This window comes from Puma concolor, chromosome D3, assembly GCF_028749965.1.
Source record: "Puma concolor isolate L17-30 chromosome D3, mPumCon1.1.hap2, whole genome shotgun sequence".
Lineage (NCBI taxonomy): Eukaryota > Metazoa > Chordata > Mammalia > Carnivora > Felidae > Puma > Puma concolor.
The window spans coordinates 14,781,531-14,803,932 of record NC_141678.1 but is presented as its reverse complement, the minus strand read 5'-3'; the positions used below and the strand labels follow the sequence as shown (position 1 = coordinate 14,803,932).

The 22,402-nt window shown below is 41.2% G+C and overlaps 1 protein-coding gene and 1 long non-coding RNA gene across 5 annotated transcripts in view; one reads left to right on the top strand and one right to left on the bottom strand.

The window, feature by feature from the left end:
* Window positions 1-11,787, top strand: part of TAOK3 (TAO kinase 3) — a 180,886-nt gene extending 169,099 nt beyond the window's left edge. For all 4 annotated transcript variants that reach the window (XM_025933299.2, XM_086681802.1, XM_086681801.1 and 1 more), the window contains 4 exons: window positions 1,297-1,536; window positions 2,981-3,193; window positions 9,123-9,305; window positions 10,371-11,787. In XM_025933299.2, coding sequence (XP_025789084.1) covers window positions 1,297-1,536; window positions 2,981-3,193; window positions 9,123-9,305; window positions 10,371-10,532 — 798 coding nt within the window. In that variant the 3' untranslated portion in view covers window positions 10,533-11,787. The remainder of the gene's footprint in view (window positions 1-1,296; window positions 1,537-2,980; window positions 3,194-9,122; window positions 9,306-10,370) is intronic.
* On the bottom strand, window positions 10,792-22,382 carry LOC147575325 (uncharacterized). The gene is made up of 2 exons (XR_015242266.1): window positions 18,510-22,382; window positions 10,792-12,007 (listed from the first exon to the last, which is right to left on the bottom strand). It is a non-coding gene; the product is annotated as an uncharacterized LOC147575325 (long non-coding RNA).
* Between the last annotated feature and the right edge of the window lie 20 nt (window positions 22,383-22,402).

Sequence of the window (22,402 nt, the reverse complement as noted above, 5' to 3'; positions counted from 1 at the left end):
GAGAGAAAACGGATTGATTCACTTGGCTGTGAGTTGAGCATATAGCACTTCAACAACTGTGTAGTACAGTTCCCTACTAGAGTGTTAGCAAGTTGAGGACAGAATCATGGCTTAGTAAACATTTTTAAGTACCCAGAGCACAGGGTTCAGATCTTGGATATGGTGCCATTTAGGAAATATTCTTGAACTGGTGAGTAACAAGATATCACCCGACTACCTCTCTCTCTTTTTTTTTTTTTTTTTCTAGTTTTCTTTCTTTCCCCCCTTAAAGACAGAGAAACAAACGTACAAGGCAGGACAAAAAGTAAAAGAAAAGGAAGACAGACAGACATGAGTAGAACTGGAAAGAACAGAATGATTTGATCCAGAAATCATTAAACAGACTAATGGAAAAAATGGAAGACGAGAGATCTCATCTGTTTTTTCCCAGCCTGCCCTTACTCTGAGATCTTTTTTTTTTTTTAATGTTTACTTATTTTTGAGAGACAGAGGCAGAGCATGAGCAAGGAAGGGGCAGAGAGAGAGGGAGACACAGAATCCAAAGCAGGCTCCACACTCAGCACAGAGCCCAACGTGGGACTCGAACTCACTAGCCGTGAGATCATGACCTGAGTCGAAGTTGGATGTTTAACTACCTGAGTCACCCAGGTGCCCCTACTCTGAGATTTTAAAAAACAGATCATTGGCCTACTTCTAATACATGCAAAAACGAGGTTGTTTTTTTTTTCCAAGAAAACTAAGAATATTGCAGACATTGCCAGTTTAAGTCTGTGATTTTCAAGTCTGACTACACGTTAGATTCACCTAGAGAACTCTTAAATATAGTGATGTCAGGGTCCCACCCCAGACAGTTATCAGGACTTCAGGTTGTAGGATTGAGGCATTTTAAGCTTGCAAAAGTTCTTCACATGATTTTAATGGGCAGCCCATATTGAGAACCAGTGGCGTAACTGAAGAAAAATGTACTTAGATCTCTCCAGGAGACCTCACCTGAGGAAGGTTCATGGCAGCTCTAGGAGATAAGAAGGGGTCAGGTGGAATTAATCCCACTTTACAGCTGGTGTAGTTGTGATGGCTGTGAAGTTGCCCATCTTGTAAAGTGATGGACCCACAAACAGAACCTAAACCTCCAGGGACAGTTAATCTAATCTCACTGAGTTATGCTGCCGAGAGCTAATGGGCTTAATTAAGAGACCGTTAGTAGTGCCATTCCTCGCCATCTCTCGCTTAGTGGTGCATTCCTTCTAATTCACCTCCAGTCACCTCTCGCCATGTATCTTTTGCTCCTGAATGCAGGAACTAAATAAAAAGAGGACCCAGAAGGAGATGGAACATGCCATGCTAATCCGACATGACGAGTCTACGCGAGAGCTGGAGTACAGGCAGCTGCACACGTTACAGAAGCTACGCATGGACCTGATCCGTCTACAGCACCAGACTGAACTGGAAAACCAGCTGGAGTACAATAAGAGGCGAGAAAGGGAACTGCACAGAAAGCATGTCATGGAACTTCGGCAACAGCCAAAAAACTTAAAGGTAAGAGGAAACGGAAGTGGTTCCCTATTTGTGCTCCAGGACACAGTTGTGCTGGATTACGTAGTCCCTGCGCCTGGAGGACTGTCAGATGTGCCTGGGCAACTCCTCAAAATTACGAATTTCTGGGCCCCACACCCACGGAATCAGAATCTCCAGAAGTGAAGCACAGAGGCCGTATGTAACACGCCTGAGGAGATGCTGCTTTGGAAACCATCTCTCCATTTTTCTTTGTATAATGGCCTGCAGTTTCTCTGACCCCTTCATGTCCTGCCCTCTTTAAAATGGTAAATTGCGGACAAACAGCAGCCCGTGGTTCTAATCCCAGGAGATGAGGAAGTTACCTAGCAGGTGTATGGCAGAGAGATTTCATCTGTCATGCTGGATTATTCGTAGTAACTACATGGAGTGCTTCTATATTGAGAAAGACTAAAGCTACATCCAAGCTTGGTAGGAAAGAGTATGATTGAGTAGTGACATCTGCATGGGAGTGAAGAGTGAATCTACATGTGCCAGACCCTGCACTAGAGATTTGGAATTCCTTTGGGCCTCGCTGCCTGCAGATAATTTTAGCTGACTGCTGATTCACAGGCTCTGTGGACTAAGCCATTGCTGTATGTCAAGGGGGTCGCTGTCAGTGTTGACAGAGATACAAGGCCAGCCTCACAGTGGCTCCTGCCTAATCTGCCAAATCCTAACCTGTCTAATTAGTGATCTCTGTCATCACAACTCCAAGTGTTTGTGATATGCACATGTGACCATGAGGCAACCTGATGAACACCTTCGGGACTCAAGTAACACGGCCTACCTCCTCCTTGCCAAAATGCATATTTGATATTGCCACGTGAAAGTCTAACTTCTTCATGGGGGAAGAAATCTAAAATCACTTTTCCCTTTACACTTAGGCTGAAATCCAGTGGCATTGGATTATGATGTGAGGTATTATCCAGATGTTCTTTGTTGATTTGTCAAGGAAATGCAGAGCAGTGACAGCCAGCTTGTACATTGCCACCCCCTTTCTCACCTGGAAATGCATTGGGTTGGGTGGGGGGAGATGACCAAAAATCATAGGGGGAGAAAACAACAAACAATAGAAGACACCGAAGATTTTGACTTGGAAGCCATTAAAATAATGAGCAGGCTTTCAACAAACTAAGCTTTGTAGTTTAGTTCAGTAGTTCTACAATCTGCTTAGAGTTGTGATCTCCTTGTAGTGGTTCATTTTTTTAAATCCGTCTGTAAATTCAAAATTACTTCTATGTATTTCATATAAGACCGAAAGTACTGGTAGTTAACTCTTATCTGTGTCATATGTATTATTTTCATCATTACTGACTAGCAATGTGGGTCCCTGCACCAAAAGACAACGGGTCCCAGCACCTGTATTGTATTGTTACAATGGAAGTTTTCTGTATTTACTAATGTATTTGCGTTTTTGTCTGCACAGGCCATGGAAATGCAAATCAAAAAACAGTTTCAGGACACTTGCAAAGTACAGACCAAACAGTATAAAGCACTCAAGAATCACCAGTTGGAAGTTACTCCAAAGAATGAGCACAAAACAATCTTAAAGACACTGAAAGATGAGCAGACACGAAAACTTGCCATTTTGGCAGAGCAGTATGAACAGAGTATAAATGAAATGATGGCTTCTCAAGCGGTAAGTGGTTAGGTTTGGTGCCACACCTTCAAGAGCTTTGGGAATCGAGAAAATTCAAGATCCAGCCTTTTGTTCCCAAGATGATTCTTGCACAAATTTAGGATATTGGCGTTTTTTCTGCCCAAAGAACCGAGGAAGTGACGACGCTGAATAAAGCCAAGCCAATGTGGATACTTGCTGGAGTGTGTCTTGTAAGACAGAGCTCAAGGAATAACATGCTAAATCAGACCCGTGGCACATAGGGACTTTGAGGGCAAGATGGGATAGATACTGCACATAATATCATTTTTTCACTCATCAAAGATTGTGCAACTAGTGTCACACATGAATGAGTAAGACACACTCACGCAGACACATTCATTCAATACACTTTTACTAAGCATCTGTGTTCAGCACTCTGCTGGGCTCAGAGAGAGTCATAAGCTAGAGAAACAACAGTTGGTTCTTGTCTTCACACTATTTGTTAGTCAAAAAGTCAGATAATTAAGCGATAATAAAAAAGCATAATAAGTGCTTTGCAGTGGGAGGTATGGGGAGCTGTGGGAGGATGAGTAAGAAGAGCTAATCTGGTCTAGGGAAACCTTCCCAGCAAGAGCCAAGGAGCTTGAAGGAAAGTACTGAAGGAAACAGGCACCATGGAAAGGGGCCTACATGGGCAAAGACCCAAAAGATGGAAAGTGTGCATTTGGGGACTGAAAGAACTTCGGTTTGAATACAAAGTTCAAGGAGGATGGTGGGAGCCCAAACTGGAGAGGTCATAAAGGTCTTGGTAACCCAAGGATGGGAGCTTGCCTGTGATTCAGTGAAGTTTTCCCAATGAGATGAGTCTTAAAGAGTAATCATTTGTCAAACAGGCGGAAAAGGAAAAAGTTATTCCCAGCAGAGGAAACAGTAAATGCAAAGATGCAAAGCCTCAAAGAGGACAGCACGTTTGAAGAACGATGAGTAGTTGTTATGGCAGGGTATAAAGGGAAGCAGGTGAATAGTTGGGGATCAGACCCTCAAAAGTAAGGAGTTCAGACATCATTCTATTAACAGTGGAGAGCTGCTGAAGGCTATTTTAAGAAAGAAAGTGACAGGATCAGATTTATGGTCTAGAAACATACTGGCAATAATGTGGCAACTGTAGGTATAAAGAGACGGTTAGGAAACCATTATAACCCAGGAACAAAACTATTGAAAGCCTGAACTGAGAATATGCTCCTGGAGATGGTGAGGAGGCAGAAGGATTTGAGAAACATTTAGAAGTTAGAATAGATGGAGCTCAGTGACTAATTTGGGAGGTAGGTTTAGTAACAGTGGAATGGGTCATGATTTTAGCAAGATAGAAAAATAGAAGGAAGGGTGAGTTTGGATGCTGGGCAGATAATTGACCACGTTGTGGACGTGTTATCTGAGCTAGATGGGTATCCAGGTAGAGAGGTACAGAGATAGAAATCTATAGTTCAAGAGAGTGTTAGTAGGCAAAACAAATAAGTAGGCATCCGTGTTATGTTAGACGGGGAAGTTGCAGCTGTTGGGAATACCCTGTCCTCCTAGCGACAGGAGATTTTTATTAGGAAGAGGACCAAGGGAAGAGTTGTGGACACCACCATTTGAGAGCAGAGTAGGAGCAGACCAAAGAAGGTGAACAGTCATTGTGGGAGGGGAACTGGAGAGAGCATGTCATAGACACCAGAACAGAAGCTTCTAGCTGATCATTTCAAATGTGGCAGAGAGACCAGCCAGACCTAGCAGTGGATTTGTCCAGTGAGTGTCACAGACAATCAGTGGAGGGGTGGGAGTGAAAGACATTATAGTGCGTTGAAGAACGTGATTATAAAGTGAGATAGAAACTTTATAACGAATGAGATTACTTTTTCCAGCTGCTCATCAGTGAAGGACAGGAGAAAGAACTGTAGCTAGAGGAAGAGACAGTTGAAAGAGGACTTCTGTTATTTGGGAAAGGCTTAAACGTGAGGTTGAGGGTAAGAGTGTATTCATTCATTCATTCATCCATCCGTCCATCCATCCGTCCAGTAAGTGTTTATTGAGTGCCCTACCATGCCCTAGGCATCCTGGGGTACTGCAGTAAGACAGTCATCAATCATGTCTTCTTAGAATTTATGGAGGAGTGAGGAAGCAGGTCGAAAGAGTCCTCTCTGTGTAACGGCAGAGTAAGTGCAATGTGCCAACAATGTAATCAGGAGCATAGGCTCGTCTGGAGAGTCAGAAAAGGCCTCACAGATACAATGAGTATTTAAACTGAGGTGTAGGGAGCACATCTAGGCAAAAGGAACTGTATTTGTAAAGATAGGAGCTTCTGAAGAGCTCAGAGTCCATTATGTTTGGAATATAGAGAACGAGTCAAAGACCAAATGAGAGTAAGACTGGAGGGGTAAATAGGGGCCAGATCACACAGGGGCCTGTAAGTTTTCTTAAGGATTTTGTTCTTTATCCTAAAAGCAATGGGAGGCCATAGAATAGCATTAAGTGGTGGGGGGAGGGAAGGGAGACTGACATCAGATTTGCATTTTTAAACAATCAGTCCAGTGACAGGCAGAGAATGGCCTGGAAGATGGTCAGATGGATCTCAGGGGATGGTGTGTATATAGTTGCTGCTTTTACCTGGGCAGGAGCAAGTGGTGGCTAGACCGGAAGGGGGGATGGGATGGAGAAAGTGATGAAATTTGAGAGAGAAGCAGGAGGTGGAAGTGAAAGCATTTAGTAACAGAGTGGACACAGAGAATGAAGTAGATTAAGGATGACTCCCAGTCTCTAGTTTGAACAAAACAGTAGATGGTGGTGCCACTTACCTCTGTGGTAAAGAGGGAATTTGAGCAGCTTGGGGAAGTGGGAAGGGAATGATCATTAGCTAATATTAGTCATGCTGAGCTTGAGGGCCTGGGCACCATCCAGGTGAAGATGTCTCTAGCAGACCAGATAAGCTAGTCTGGGCCTCAGGAGAGAAGTCTGAAATAGAGGTGTAGAGGTGGGAGTCATCCGCATATAGATGGTAATGGCAGCCTTGGGAATAGACGAGATTCCTTAGGAAGAGAGGTTAGAGGAAGACGTGAGCCCATGTATAATGGCTGGAAGGGAGGGAGTAGCTGGAAAGGAGAGGAGGGAGGGAAAAACCAAGAAGCTGTGGTATCTCAGAAGACAAGAGAGAGATTTCCAGAAGGAAAAGGCAATCCATGGTATTAAATGCTGCTGGGAATCAGGTAAGATAAAGACCCCTTGCCACAGAAGTAAGGAGCAGGATGAGAAAGTACAGGGAGAGGTTCAGGGGTGGGAGAGGGGAGAGAGAATTGCTAGGGACATAAAGGCCGATAGGATTTTCGTCTTGTTCATCTTTGTGTTATTAGCATCTGCAACAATTCCTGGTTGGCATACACCAAGTGCTTGATGAATGATTGTTATAGAAGATGGACAGAATGGGCTCCAAGAATATAGGTTCACGGTTGCCCTTGAATAAAAGGAAGGAAATGCCCTTTCTTCTGAGGCAGGGAGGAGATACAAGTAGGCATGATAAATGCTGCTATCCTTTACTGACTCCTTACCATGTGCCAGCCACTATTTTGGATATTTTTAAGTGTTATTTCATTCTTGTGAAACCCCTTTCACCTTTGAAGTAGTTACTGTTTCAACCCCAATTTACCCGCAAGGAAACTGAGGTTTATTGAAGTAAAGCCACTTGCTTAGGGCAAGAGTTGGCAAACTGTTTCTGTAGAGGGGCAGGTAATAAATATTTTAGTCTTTGTGAACCACAGGGTCGCTGTCACAACTACTCAACTCTGCTCTTGTAGTGCAAAAGCAGTCCTGGATGGAACATAAATGAATGAGCATGTCTGTGTTCCAATAAACCTTATTGACAAAAATAGGCAGCAAGTCAGATTTGGCCCTTGGGCTATAATGTGCCAGCTCCTGGCTTTGGGGCTCACACAGTGGTAGTTAGCTGAGTAGTGATGAAGCTGGGATTTGACCCCATTTCGGGAGGAGTTCGTAAGCCTGGCCATATTACGTTATGAAGCTGCCATCACCTCCTTTCATTCACATTAATCCACTTCAGGAAACAGACATGGTATTTACCTACAATTCATTAAAACATTTTAATGAGTTTGACATGTGCAACTTTGGGATGATGAACAGCAGATACTGGAATATCCTCTCTGATTTCTAGGCTGGCACTTTTACAGAGCAGAGCTGGTACGGAATAACATAGTTACGGGCATTAATAATAGAACGCCAGAAAGAAGAGAAGATGGAGACGTTCCAATGGTCTAAACTGCCCATAGGACGAACCTCTCACCCACTGGGCCAGGGCTCATAACAATTAACAGAAACAAGTAGAAAAGAACAGACTTTCATTCCCTTTATTGGTGAGGAAACTCCCATATTGAGAGGGAATTGATACATTTTATTGGGAGCCAGTAAACCCTTTGGCATTTATCTGTAAGGCTGCTCCTGCTGCAGACTGTCGTATCTTGTGTCTCTTCTCCCTTCATTTGGGAAAATAAGAAAAGAGGTTTCCTCTTCAGCGGATTTTAGTGAAAGCTGGGTAGGATTAATTACTAGAAAATACCATGGAGATATGATTGTTGTTTATTTTATGTTCATGTGATATACTTCTCTAAAGTACTAAAGAAGACACTGTGCAGATAACTTCCTAAAACTATTCTAACAACATACCAAAAGTTTTTTAAGATATTGAAATATATTGCTAATTGTCAAAAATTGCACCAATTAGGGAAGGGAGTGTAAAATGGAGAATAAGTGTCTTGGTGAAGTGGTCTGTGTAGAAACATGTGGATAAATTCAGTGTTGGCAGAACTACCTAATTCAAGGATTCTAATCTCTTAACTTCCCAGCTAAACTGAGGGCCTGATAGATTTAGACAAAACCAAGCCTAAGACAGGAGGATCATCAATCTCAAAACATAGTCCCACTAATAGCCCCAAACCTTCAGTTATGCTCATTGAAAGGCTGGCATTTGTGCTGGCTGACTTGGCCCATTCCCCATACAGGATCAGTAGCGTGGTATAATAATACAAAGTTCAGGAGCTAGAGGGAGCAAGGGGCACTCTATTGGCCTACTTTATAATCTGGGCTTTGCCGTTTCAACCCCAAATGTGCTCCTTGAGATCATCATGGCTATCTTCTGTGGGGAAGAGATTTTGAACCTTGGCTATCTTCTGCGAGGAAGAGTTTTAGATTGGCTGGCCAGCAGGACAACTTGTATGGCCAGCAGTAAGGACCGCCATCGCTTGCTAGGATCATAAGTGTAACTGTGGGATAGGCCCCAAGTGTAATGGAGATTTGACTCCTTTTTTAGAGCTAAGGATATGTCAATGTATGGTGGTTTGAGAGTTAAAGATACTTAAGTATGAAAATGGTTAGTCAAAACCAAAATGATGATAACAGCTACTATTTACTAAGCGCTTGGTATGCATCTAGAACCATGCCTAGGATGTCGTGTGAATTCCTTCATTTAATGTTCATACCAATCTTAGACAGTAGGAACTATTACTGATATTTTCTTGAGAGGAACAAAACGGGACCCGGAGAGGTAACTTCTCAAGGTAACACACCCGAGCGAATCGTGGAGCTAGACCTCAAGCTCGGGAGTCTACATCCAAAACCCACCGGCTTCATCACTGGGGCACGTAGCCCTCCTGACTCCTGCTACTGTGGTTTTAAGAAAACCAGTTTTTCTTAAGAAAAGAATGTGTTTGTTTTCTTAAGAAAGAATGCTTTAGGAATGTGTTTGTAGAACTTTGTAGCCCATGGGGCAGAACGCACTATTTCTGATTTCTAACTCTGAATGTACCCGGGGCCTCTGGTGTTCTGAGGGGGTCTGTTCCACTCTACACAAGGAGGCATCTTCTGGCAGGCAGCAGGCACTGTGAGCCAGGGATGAATTACAGCGTGTGTCTTTTGTGCCCCACAGTTGCGGCTCGATGAGGCGCAAGAAGCTGAGTGCCAGGCCTTGAGGCTACAGCTACAGCAGGAGATGGAGCTGCTCAACGCCTACCAGAGCAAGATCAAGATGCAGACAGAGGCACAGCACGAGCGAGAGCTCCAGAAGCTGGAGCAGAGGGTGTCTCTGCGCAGGGCACATCTTGAGCAGAAGGTACGAAAGCACTACTCTGGGCCGCGCACAGCTGCGCGGAGGACGGGCCCTGGCCCAGGGAGCTGCCCTTCGCAGAGCCCAGCCCCTGCACCTAAACCGGGCGCTGTTCACTCATTATCTGCTGTTACACTCCTAGGACCCCTGAGAGGTAGGCCTGATCTGCATCCCACAGGCAGGATACTAAGGCTCCAAATGCTGAAGTTACCCGCCTAAGTCTGACCCCACAGCCTAAGTAAGCTCTTTCTATTACCCTGCTAGGAAACCCTGTGCCTTCACAGCCAGGAGAACAACATGGGTCACCCGGTAGTTGATAGGACACATGTGAAAGGCACAATGAGCAGATAGCATGGCTGCTGAATGGTACGAGGAAGCCAGATGCGGATTTGTTTTTTTATTTCCAGCTATTTCTAAACCGAAAGAAATCACCAGCAGGGCTCTTTAAAAGAAATTAAAAGGAAGAGAAGCTGATATTGCCCCGCATAATAAATGTTATCAGAAGTGAAATAGTCATTGCTGTAAATATTGCTGAGGAATAGGAAGTAGAAAAGATTTCATAAAGCATCTAAAAGCTGTTAAGCATTTATTTGCTTAACCAGTTATCTGTACCTTCTTCTGATACTTCCCTGAGACCAACGTAAGAGACTATTTTCACAGCTCCTGCTCTAGAACTAAATTGCTAATGACCCAGGGGGCATTTGGCTCTCTATGGGAAAGCAGCACAGTCTAATTGTGCTTGAGTGTCTTTTAGCTTCTCCTGAGCCATCTCCTGCTGAGACAGGACACTGACCCGGATCAGCCAAGCTGCTTGGTCTGCTAGAATGATAGCGCCGGCTCGCCCCAGGCGGGCCCCAAACATTGTTACTCTTGTGAGCAGATTTTGAATATAATGGACTAGATACAAGACGTTTATCCCAGGATTCTCCCAGCCTTCCCCAGTCTAGTTTACGCTTAGTTCCTGGGTGTGCGTTCGTCACACGTGTGCATGTGTGTGGATGTGTGTGTTTGTGAGCGCCTGCAGGGAGACCCCTGCCACTAAGAGCGGCTCCTTGCTTGTGCTTTTTTCAGATTGAAGAAGAGCTGGCTGCCCTTCAGAAGGAACGCAGCGAGAGAATAAAGTACCTATTGGAAAGGCAAGAGCGAGAGATTGAAACTTTTGACATGGAGAGCCTCAGAATGGGATTTGGGAATTTGGTTACATTAGATTTTCCTAAGGAGGACTATAGATGAGATTAAATTTTTTTGCCATTTACAAAAAAAAAAAGAAAAAAAAAGAAAAAAAAAAGAAAACAGAAAAAAATTCAGACCCTGCAAAACCACATTCCCCATTTTAACGGGCGTTGCTCTCACTCTCTCTCTCTCTTACTCTTACTGACATCGTGTCGGACTAGTGCCTGTTTATTCTTACTCCATCAGGGGCCCCTTCCTCCCCCCGTGTCAACTTTCAGTGCTGGCCAAAACCTGGCCATCTCTTCTATTCATAGTACACGTCACAGTATTGATGTGATTCAAAATGTTTCAGTGAAAACTTTGGAGACAGTTCTAACAAAACAATAAACCAACAACAACAACAAAAAAGTGGGTATATATTGCTTTAAGCAATCACTCATTACCACCAATCTGTGAAAGTAAAGCAAAAAAATAAAAATAAAAATAAAAATAAAAATAATAATAATAATAATAATAATAAATGCCAAGGGGGAGAGAGACACAATATCCGCAGCCTTACACCTTAACTAGCTGCTGCATTATTTTATTTTATTTTATTTTTTTGGTATTTATTCATCAGGAATAAAAAAAAACAAAGTTTTATTAAAGATTGAAAATTTGATACATTTTACAGAAACTAATTGTGATGTACATATCAGTGGTGACATATTATTACTTTTTTGGGGACGGGGGGGTGGGCGGGGTGAAGAGATCTTGTGATTTTTAAGAACCTGCTGGCAAGAGTTTAACTTGTCTTCAGCATATTCTGATTGTATCATAATCATTTTCTGCTGTTGCAGAGGATGTGAATACACTTAAGGAGCTCACAGAATCCCAGTAGCACAAATTGGGCTTTGGCAAATCGTGTATTTTGTGTATAGAAGGAATTTAAGGAGAGGTATTACTTATTTTCATATTGTATTTTAACTGTTTCTCTGATCAAATTTTTTTACTTCCTCCTCCTATTCCTCCCCACCTTCCTCCTTTTCCAATTCAGTATTTGGAGTTCAACACTGTCTCTCAATCAGATCATCTGGATCTTTTTCTTTATTTCCCTTCCCCTCCCTGAGTCCCATAACTTGGTCATAAATATTGCATTATTCACACTTTCAAACTGTGTATTTTCTTACAATAAAAAATGATGAAAAAAAAAAGGCTTTACTTCTTTTGCATGCACTTTAAAAAAAACAAAACAAAACATTTTTCAGGTTCCAAGGAAGAGCATGATAACTGTCAGAGCTTTTAATTATATTTGTAAATAAAAGTGTTCATCACATCGCCTTGCTGTGTTATTGTAGCAGGAAGTTTCCCTTCTAGGTTCACCAGTTTGTAATTCAGAGGGAGACCTGCCCTCCAGAAATCATTCTCCGTAGCCCTGGTTGCTTCTTGAAGAAGAGCCATCCAAGACTTTCAGGTAAAGCTGTATCTTCCAAGTTCTTCTACAGGGATGAAGATAATGTTGCACTGTTTGAAGTGGTCAATTGCTCCTTTTTGCCCTTTAGAAAAAGGCACGTGTGCATGCATGTGCGCACACACACACACACACACACACACACACACACCAATGTGCCAGTCATACTTAGGCACATACACTGCAGAGAAAGAAGCAAGCTATTAAGGAGAGATTATGACCAAACATGTGAAATGATCCCACTGTAATAGTAGATCCCCTCAAATTCTGATTTCATTAGAATAATTTTATGTACATAACAATGAGGTGATAAAATATATAACTTTTTTTGTAATGCTTATTTATTTTTTGAGAAAAAGAGAGAGACACAGGCAGGGAAGGGGCAGAGAGAGGGAGACACAGAATCCAAAGCAGGCTCCAGGCTCTGAGCTGTCAGCACAGAGCCTGACGTGGGATTTGAACCTACGGACCATGAGATCTTGACCTGAGCTGAAATCAGATGCTTAACCAACTGAGCCACCCAGGCGCCCCTAAAATATACAACTTCTAATATATGGTTTTGGGGTCAAGACATTTTCAGGAAAATCTCTTATTTTTATGGTCCTAAGTCCTGGATGTTGAAAATTTATCTTTAGCATGATGACCTGAAGATCATTCTTGTGTCCTACAGAATGTTCAGTCATCATTAACAAATGTGACCAGTCATGTTCACTCTGACAGACTAAAGCAGAGAGATATACTCAAAAAATTATAATTATCAACCATAAAACCTTTGATAATTATCACCCAGTTTCCTAGCAGCTTCGTTCATTGAAGTTTCTATATTAGGCACCTCAGAAAATAACACTAGAAAGGGCTGGAAAGAATACTCATAATTGTCCATGAAAAACAGGTAACCTGTATTGCATGCTTCTGCTTACTATTTGATGGGACACTACATTAAGCATTTTACAGATGAGGAAATAAGCTCAGACCAAGGGAAAGTGGTGGCCGTGGAGTATGAACTGAGACCTGTCTGATTCCAGAACCCACACTCCTAAGCATAGGTCACGCTGCCACTCAGAGGACATATTATATCATTAGTAAGGCAGAAAAACTTCCCATGGTTTGTTTCATGTCCCTCGGGAGTGAAAAAAAAAAAAAAGCCATCTAGCTAGCCTGTGAAAGGGCTTATTTCCATGAGATTGTAAGTGCTGATCTTTATAAAAGTTCCTCCTCCATAAGTTTATCGGTGATGTGCCCCAAGGTAGAGTCACCAGAAAGAAGGAATGTGAGTCCCTGCTCCTAACACCTGGAATAGACTGAGTCTTCCACCTCCTAGGACCTACATGAGGAGGCAGTGAGAAGAGACAGGAAGCAGAACGGCAGCAAGAGAACAGGAACAAAAATGGTGCTAGGGCAGCAGTGGAGAGCCTGTGTCCTGTATTCTTCCAGCATATACTAATCTCCCTGGAAAGAAGAAAGTATTGCCGGTTCATCATATGTATGGTAAGGACTGCTTATGTTTGACTTGCAACTATTCATTCAATGCGTACCTTATAGGTCCGGTACAATGCCAGAAAACATAACGTCACAGCATCAGTGTCTCTTAAAAAGGTAAAGATGCTTGCCCTCCTGGAGTTTACATTAAGGGGTAGGAGGAAAATGATAACAATAATTATAATAAATTACCTTACACAGTCATAAGTGCCATAGATAAAGGAAAAGGGGAATGATAAGGGGGTACTAGAAGTGCCAAGATCATATTTTGCTCATTCACTCAAGAAATAGTTATCGAACATCTGTGTGCCTGGAGGGTGTGGCAGTAAACAGGTCCCTACTCTGTAGGAGCTCATGGTTTAAATCTCCACTGAAACAAGTAAGTCAAGGGACTAGGTTAATCAATAGTGGGCTAAGACAAGCCATGACAATTCAAGTGGTGGGTACCACCAGGAGTTGAACTGAAACAATTATAGTCCTAGGGAATACCAGACAACACTTACCAGTGATGTTGAATTGAGTGAAAAAAAAAAATTTTTTTTTCTTGAATTTGCCACCATCTGTAATTATGTATCTGTTGAAAAAGCATATTCCAGGGGTGCTTGGGTGGCTCAGTCAGTTAAGGATCTGACTGTCTTGATTTCAGCTCAGGATCTCACAGTTTGTGAGTTGGAGCCATGCTTTGGGATCTATGCTGACAGTGCAGTACAAAGCCTGCTTGGGAATCTCTCTCCTCCCTCTCTCTGCTCCTCCCTGGCTTGCTTTCTCTTTCTCTTAAGAATAAATAAACTTTAGGGGTGCCTGGGTGGCGCAGTCGGTTAAGCGTCCGACTTCAGCCAGGTCACGATCTCGCGGTCCGTGGGTTCGAGCCCCGCGTCAGGCTCTGGGCTGATGGCTCAGAGCCTGGAGCCTGTTTCCGATTCTGCGTCTCCCTCTCTCTCTGCCCCTCCCCCGTTCATGCTCTGTCTCTCTCTGTCCCAAAAATAAATAAACGTTGAAAAAAAATTAAAAAAAAAAAAAAAAAGAATAAATAAACTTTAAAAATCCTTGGAGTTAAAAAAACAAAAACATATTCTGGGGCAAGTGGAAACATGCCCATGTAAGAACACCACATCCCCCTCCAATTTTAATGGAGTAATGGATTTTGTCAAAGAAAGGATAAGGTATAAAAAATATATTTTTATTCTAGTTTGGCATAGTTTGGCATAGTCGCATGCAAGTCTTTTCCACTGATTACAACTAAAAACTAGACCAAACACAAAAGAAACTATCTGAGGACCCTAGGGGGAGAAAAAAAAGCATGTGGATTGTGGAAGAGTCACCTAGACAGAGGAATGAAGGTAAAATAAAATCATCCTCAGATGAAGAAAAATTAAGAGAATTTATTGTCAGCAGGCCTACTCTACAAGAAATGCTAAAGGAAGTTCCTCATAGTGAAGGAAAATGATACCAGAAGGAAAAACTTGGATCTCTGGGAACAAAGGAAGAATAACAAATGATAAAAATCTAGATAAATAAAAGACTTTTTCCCGTCCTACATTCTTTAAAATATATATATATTTGAAAGCAAAAATTTTAACATCATCTACGGAGGGTTTTGATGTATGTAAATGCAATTCATGTGACAACTATAACAAAATTTGGGGGTCAAGGACCCATATGGTTGCCATGCTTCTACTTATTACGTGAAGCTTATACTTGTTACAAAATGAAGAATTTTGTATTCTTCTTCTAAGCAGATTATGAAAAACTAGGTATGTATATTGTAATTCCTGGAGTAACTACCAAAAACAAAAAAGAAAACCTAAAGAGGCATACCAGTCCAAATTCCAATAGGTAAAATATTCAAATAATCCAAAAGAAGGCAGGAAAGGGAAAACAGAGATTTAAAAAGAGGAGCAAACAGAAAACATAACAGGGTCAACCTAAATCCCACCATTAGCAGGAATTACATTAAATATTAGCAGTCTATGGGGTGCCTGGGTGGCTCAGTCGGTTAAGCAGCCATCTCTTGATCTCGGCTCAGGTCATGATCTCACGGTTCATGAGTTTGAGCCTCACATTAGGCTCTGCACTGATGGAGTGGAGCCTGCTTGGGATTCTCTATGTCTCCCTCTCTCTCTGTCTCTCCCCTGCTTGTGTGTTCTCTCTCAAAATAAACTTAAAAATATATATATTAACGATCTCTAAATACAGTTAAAATTGACAGAGTGAATTTTTAAAAGGACTATATGCTATCTATAAGAGACAAACTATTAAAGACACAGATAAGGTGAAAGTAAATGATTGGGCCCTGGAGTCTTGTTTTTTGGAAGATTTTTTATTACCAATTCTATTTCTTTACTGGTTATGGGTCTGTTCAACTTTTCTTGTTTCAGTTTTGGTAGTTTAAATGTTTCTAGGAATTTGCCCATTTCTTCCAGATTGTCATTTTATTGGTGTATAATTGCTCATAATATTCTCTTATTATTGTTTGTATTTCTGCTGTGTTGGTTGTGACCTTTCCTCTTTCATTCTTGATTTTATTTATTTGGTTCCTTTCCTTTTTCTTTTTGATCAAACTGGTGAGGGATTTATCAGTTTTGTTAATTCTTTCAAAGAACAAGCTCCTGGTTTCATTGATCTGTTCTACTGGTTTTTTGTTGTTGTTGTTGTTTGGTTGGTTGATTTCGATTTCTGCTCACTTTCTGCCTTTATGCTGGCTTTGTGTTTTATTTGCTGTTATTTTTCCAGTTATTTAAGGTGTAAGGTTAGGTTGTGTATCTGAGACCTTTCTTCCTTCTTTAGGAAGGCCTGGATTGCTATATACTTCTCTCTTATGACCGCCTTTGCTGTGTCCTAGAGGCGTCGGGCTGTGGTGTTATCATTTTCATGGACTTCCATGTACTTTTTAATTTCCTCTAAAAACTGAGAGCTTTCCCCCTAAGCTCAAGAACATGACAGGGATGTTCACTCTCACCAGTTATTCAACATAGTCTTAGCCTCCAGTCAGACAACACAAAGGAATAAAAGGCATCCAAATTGGCAAGGAGGAAGTCAGACTTTCACTCTTTGCAGATGACATGATACTCTATATGGAAAACCCAAAAGATTCCACCAAAAAACTGCTAGAACTGATCCATGATTTCAGCAAAGTCGCAGGATATAAAATCAATGCACAGAAATCAGTTGCATTCCTATATACCAATAATGAAGCCACAGAAAGAGAAATCAAGGAATCAATCCCATTTACAATTGCACCAAAAACCATAAAATACCTAGGAATAAACCTAACCAAAGAGATGAAAAATCTGTACACTGAAAACTATAGAAAGCTTATGAAATAAATTGAAGAAGACACAAAAAAATAGAAAAAGATTCTCTGCTCCTGGACAGGAAGAACAAATAGTGTTAAAATTACCCAAAGCAATCTACATATTCAATGCAATCCCTATCAAAATAACACCAGCATTCCTCACAGAGCTAGAACAAACAACCCTAAAATTTGTATGGAACCAGAAAAGACCCCAAATAGTTAAAGCAATCCTGAAAAAGAAAAACAAAGCTAGAGGCATCACAATCCCGGACTTCAAGATGTATTACAAAGCTGTAATCATCAAGACAGTATGGTACTGGCACAAGAACAGACACTCAGATCAATGGAACAGAATAGAGAACCCAGAAATGGACCCACAAACATATGGCCAACTAATCTTTGACAAAGCAGGAAAGAATATCCAATGGAATAAAGACAGTCTCTTCAGCAAGTGGTACTGGGAAAACTGGACATTGGCATGCAGAAGAATGAACCTGGACCACTTCCTTACACCATACACAAAAATAAACTCAAAATGGATGAAAGACCTAAATGTAAGACAGGAGGCCATCAAAATCCTAGGGGAGAAAGCAGGCAAAAACCTCTTTGACCTCGGCCACAGCAATTTCTTACTCAGCACATCTCCGGAGGAAAGGGAAACAAAAGCAAAAATGAACTATTGGGACCTCATCAAAACAAAAATCTTCTGCACAGCGAAGGAAACAATCAGTGAAACTAAAAGGCAACAGATGGAATGGGACAAGATATTTGCAAATGACATATCAGATAAAGGGTTAGTATCCAAAATCTATAGAGAACTTATGAAACTCAACACCCAAAAAACAAATAATCTAGTGAAGAAATGGGCAAAAGACATGAATAGACACTTCTCCAAAGAAGACATCCAGATGGCTGACAGACACATTAAAAAATGCTCAACATCAGTCATCATCAGGGAAATACAAGTAAAACCACATGAGATACCACCTCACACCTGTCAGAATGGCTAACATTAACAATTCAGGCAATGACAGATGTTGGTGAGGATGCAGAGAAAGAGGATCTCTTTTGCATTGTTGGTGGGAATGCAAACTGGTGCAGCCACTCTGGAAAACAGTATGGAGGTTCCTCAAAAAATTAAAAATAGACCTACCCTATGACCCAGCAGTAGCACTGCTAGGAATTTACCCAAGGGATACAGGAGTACTGATGCCTAGGGGGCACTTGTACCCCAATGTTTATAGTAGCACTCTCAACAATAGCCAAATTATGGAAAGAGCCTAAATGTCCATCAACTGATGAATGGATAAAGAAATTATGGTTTATATACACAATGGAGTACTACATGGCAATGAGAAAGAATGAAATATGGCCCTTTGTAGCAACGTGGATGGAACTGGAGAGTGTGATGCTAAGTGAAATAAGCCATACAGAGAAAGACAGATACTATATGTTTTCACTCTTATGTGGATCCTGAGAAACTTAACAGAAACCCATGGGGGAGGGGAAGGAAAAAAAAAAAGAGGTTAGAGTGGGAGAGAGAGCCAAAGCGTAAGAGACTCTTAAAAACTGAGAACAAACTGAGGGTTGATGGGGGGTGGGAGGGAGGAGAGGGTGAGTGATGGGTATTGAAGAGGGAATCTTTTGGGATGAGCACTGGGTGTTATATGGAAACCAATTTGACAATAAATTTCATATATTAAATAAAAAATAAATAAATGAAATAGAGGATAAACAACAAAGAAACCATCCAAGCCAAAAGCTTATTCTTTGAAAAGAGCAACCAAATTGACAAATTCCTGGCTAGACTTACCAAGAAAAAACAAATTGCCAGTATCATGGGTGAATAGGGGAGTTATCATCACAGATCCTACAGATATGAAAAGGATAATGAGAGAAAACTATGAATAACTTCATAGCAACAAATTTGACAACCTGAATGAAATACACTTATTTCTTAAGAAACCAACTTAACCAAAATTGACACAAGTATAAATAGAAACTTAATAGCCCTATATCTTTAAATTTTTTGAATTTGTCATAAAAAGTTTCTCCAAGAAAAAACTTCAATTCCAGACAGTTTCACTAGTGAATTCTATCAACATTCAAGGAAGAAGTAACACAAACCTTACACAATTTTTTTCAAGACATAAAGAAGACAGGATCACTACCCAACTTGTTGTGTGTATATGTAATATCAAAACCTGACAAAGAAGGGGAGAGGGACAGACAAAATAGGTGAAGGGGATTAAAAGGTACAAACTTCCAGTTATAAGTAAGTCATGGAGATGAAAAGTACAGCATAGGAAACACAACAGATGGTGACTACACTTGTGGTAAGCACTGAGTAATGTATAGAATTGTAGAATCACGTACACCTAAACCTAATATGACATTGTATATCAACTATACTTCAATAATAAAAAATCTGGAAAGACTTTATCAAAAAAAAAAGCAAAATATAAATGAATGTACCTTATAAATATGGATATAAGATTGCTTAATAAAATATTAGCAGATGGAAACTAGCAATATTTTAATTTTTTTTAATTTTTTTTTTAACATTTATTTATTTTTGAGACAGAGAGAGACAGAGCATGAATGGGGGAGGGTCAGAGAGAGAGGGAAACACAGAATCTGAAACAGGCTCCAGGCTCTGAGCAGTCAGCACAGAGCCCAACGCGGGGCTCAAACTCACGGACCGCGAGATCATGACCTGAGCTGAAGTCGGACGCTTAACCGACGGAGCCACCCAGGCGCCCCGAAAACTAGCAATATTTTAAAAGATTTGTATTACAGGACGCCTGGGTGGCTCAGTCAGTTGAGATTCTGACTCTTGGTTTCGGCTCAGGTCATGATCTCATGGTTCATGGGTTTGAACCCTGCGTAGGGCTCTGTGCTGACAGTGCAGAGCCTGCTTTGTATTCTCTCCCCCTCTCTCTGTCCCTCCCCCACTCACGTACTCTCTCTTCCTCTCTCTCTCAAAAATAAACATTAAAAAAAAAAGGTTGGTAGTACACAATGAACAAGAAAGGTTTATCTCATAAATACAAAGTTGATTTAACACTTGAAAATCAATGTAATCACTATATTAACAAAATAAGTGGGAAATTCATGAAATCATTTCAGTAGAAGCAGAAAAAGCATTTGGAAAAAGTTCTACATCCATTCATTAAAAAGATAAAAACCAAGAACTCCTAGCAAATTAAGAATAGCAGGAGGGGCGCCTGGGTGGCTCAGTCAGTTGAGTTTCCGACTTCAGCTCAGGTCATGATCACTGGTCCATGATTTAGAGCCCCACATCAGGCTCTGTGCTGACAGCTCAGAGCCTGGAGTCTGCTTCAGAATCTGTGTCTCCCTCTCTCTCTGCCCCTCCCCCACTCATGCTCTATCTCTCTCTGTCTCTTTCAAAATAAATAAATATTAAAAACAGACTGAGGGAGGCTATCCCCCTATTTCTAAGCTTATAATATCTTTTCCTATGTTTTCTTTTCATGTGATCTTCTAGCGCATACACTTGACCTTCTTTGGTTGGGTTGTTGACCTTTTTCTGAATCATTTTTGAGTCTATACCTGTCCTAGACCAGGAAACTAACATACTACCATAATTCCTCATTGATTTTTCAGTCTCTATGAGTGAGAAAGTACTGTGGTTAGCAGAGAAGTCTCAAAGAAAACAGGAGTTTAGAGAGAAAAGAGTAAATTATTAAAACAAAATTTTTTAAACACTTACTTATTTTTGAGAGACTGAAAGAGACAGAGCATGAGCAGGGGAGGGGCCCAGAGAGACGAAGACACAGAATGTGAAGCAGGCTCCAGGTTCCAAGCTGTCAGCTCAGAGTCTGACACGGGGCTTGAACCCTCAAACCGTGAAATAATGACCTGATCCAAAGTCAGACGCTTAACAGACTGAGCCACCCAGGCTCCCCTCATCTTAAATACACATACATACCAAATTATTAAAATGTTTAAAGTTTGAGAAAATCAGTTAAGGGCACGGGGAGAAAAAGGTACTTTCATGTACCATTGACGTTGAGTATAAGCATGACATTTTTGGAGGGTGGTTTGTCAGGATCAGGACTAAAAATGCATATACCTTTGACCTATTTATATGGTAGAAATTTACTAAATTACTTGCAAAAGCATTTATACATCTAGAAAAATGTTTGTGGACACACCGTTTATAATAGCAAACTACCAGAAATAATCTAATCACAGTAGGGGAACTGGACTGGTTCTTTACAGAACTCCCATAACAATAGAATATTTGTTCAAAATATAGATGTGAATTGTAGGCACCTTTTAACTAAAGATATACTGCACAGGGGTGCATTAGTTGGGGAAGAAACAGTGCCTAACAATGTATGCTAACATGGGTAGAAAGACCCTAATTTTTAAAAAGGAGATATGTAGATATATGGCTTACCTGGAGATTTAGGTTTCTGAAGAAAGCACAAACTGCTAACTGCTCCTGAAGAACCAGGAAGGCGGAAGGCACTTCTTCCCACGCTGTGTTCCTCGTCTAACCATGGGTGTGCGTTATTTTGCATATTTATTTTTAAGGTCAACAGGATAGTTGTTTTCTTTATAGGACTTTTTGTTTTGCAAATTATTTATTTATATATTTTTTAATTTTTTAAACGTTTATTTTTGAGAGAGAGAGAGTTTGCGAGCATGAGTGGGGGAGGGGCAGAGAGAGGGAGACACAAATCTGAAGCAGGCTCCAGGTTCTGAGCCATCAGCACAGAGACCAACCCAGGGCTCAAATCAATGAACCCTAAGATTATGACCTGAGTCTAAGTTGGATGCTTAACTGACTGAGCCACCCAGGTGCCCCTTATTTATATATTTTTAAAAGCTTATTTATTTTGAGAGAGGGGGGTTGTGGAAGGACAGAGAGAGAGGGAGATTGAGAATCTCAAGCAGGCTCCACACTATCAAGCACAGAGACTGCTGCGGGGCTCGAGCCTACGAACCGTGAGATCATGACCTGAGCCGAAACCAAGAGTTGGACACTTAATCAACTGAGCCACCTAGGTACCCGTTTTGCAATTTAAAAATTGAATTTTAAAACCCTGAAGTTAGAAAATAATTACCTTCTTCCTTCCCCCACCCCTCCAGAGAGGACACAAAGCAGCATTTCCAAGTTTTTTCAGAGAAGGAACTGCAGCAAAAGGTGGGGGAAAGACCCAGCCTCGCTTAGCACATGCCAGGCCCAATCACGACCCCTTCTCCATCACAAACCAGGTCAGTGATGTGGACCTTCAAATATCTCCTTTCCTTTCTTTTTGGTACATTAAGTGGTGTCCAAGTACAGGTGACCCTTGAACAAATGGGTTTCAAAACTGCGTGGGTCCACTTACATGTGGACTTTTTTCAAGACGGTATGGTACCGTAAATCTATTTTCTCTTCCTTATAATTTTCTTAAGGACATTCTTTTCTCTAGCTTCGTTCATTGTAATAATATGGTATATAGTGCATAGAAGACACAAAATGTGTTAAGCAATTATTTATGTTATTGGTAAGGCTTCCAGTCAACAGCAGACTATTAGTAGTTAAGGTTATGGAGACTGAAAAGTTACACACAGATTTTTAACCACGGGGTGGGGCGGGGTGCCGCAAACCCTGAATTGTTCAAGGGTCAACTGTAACCTCCCCCCAACCCACCCTCCCACCTTTTGGGTACACATTCCGTATGGATCACA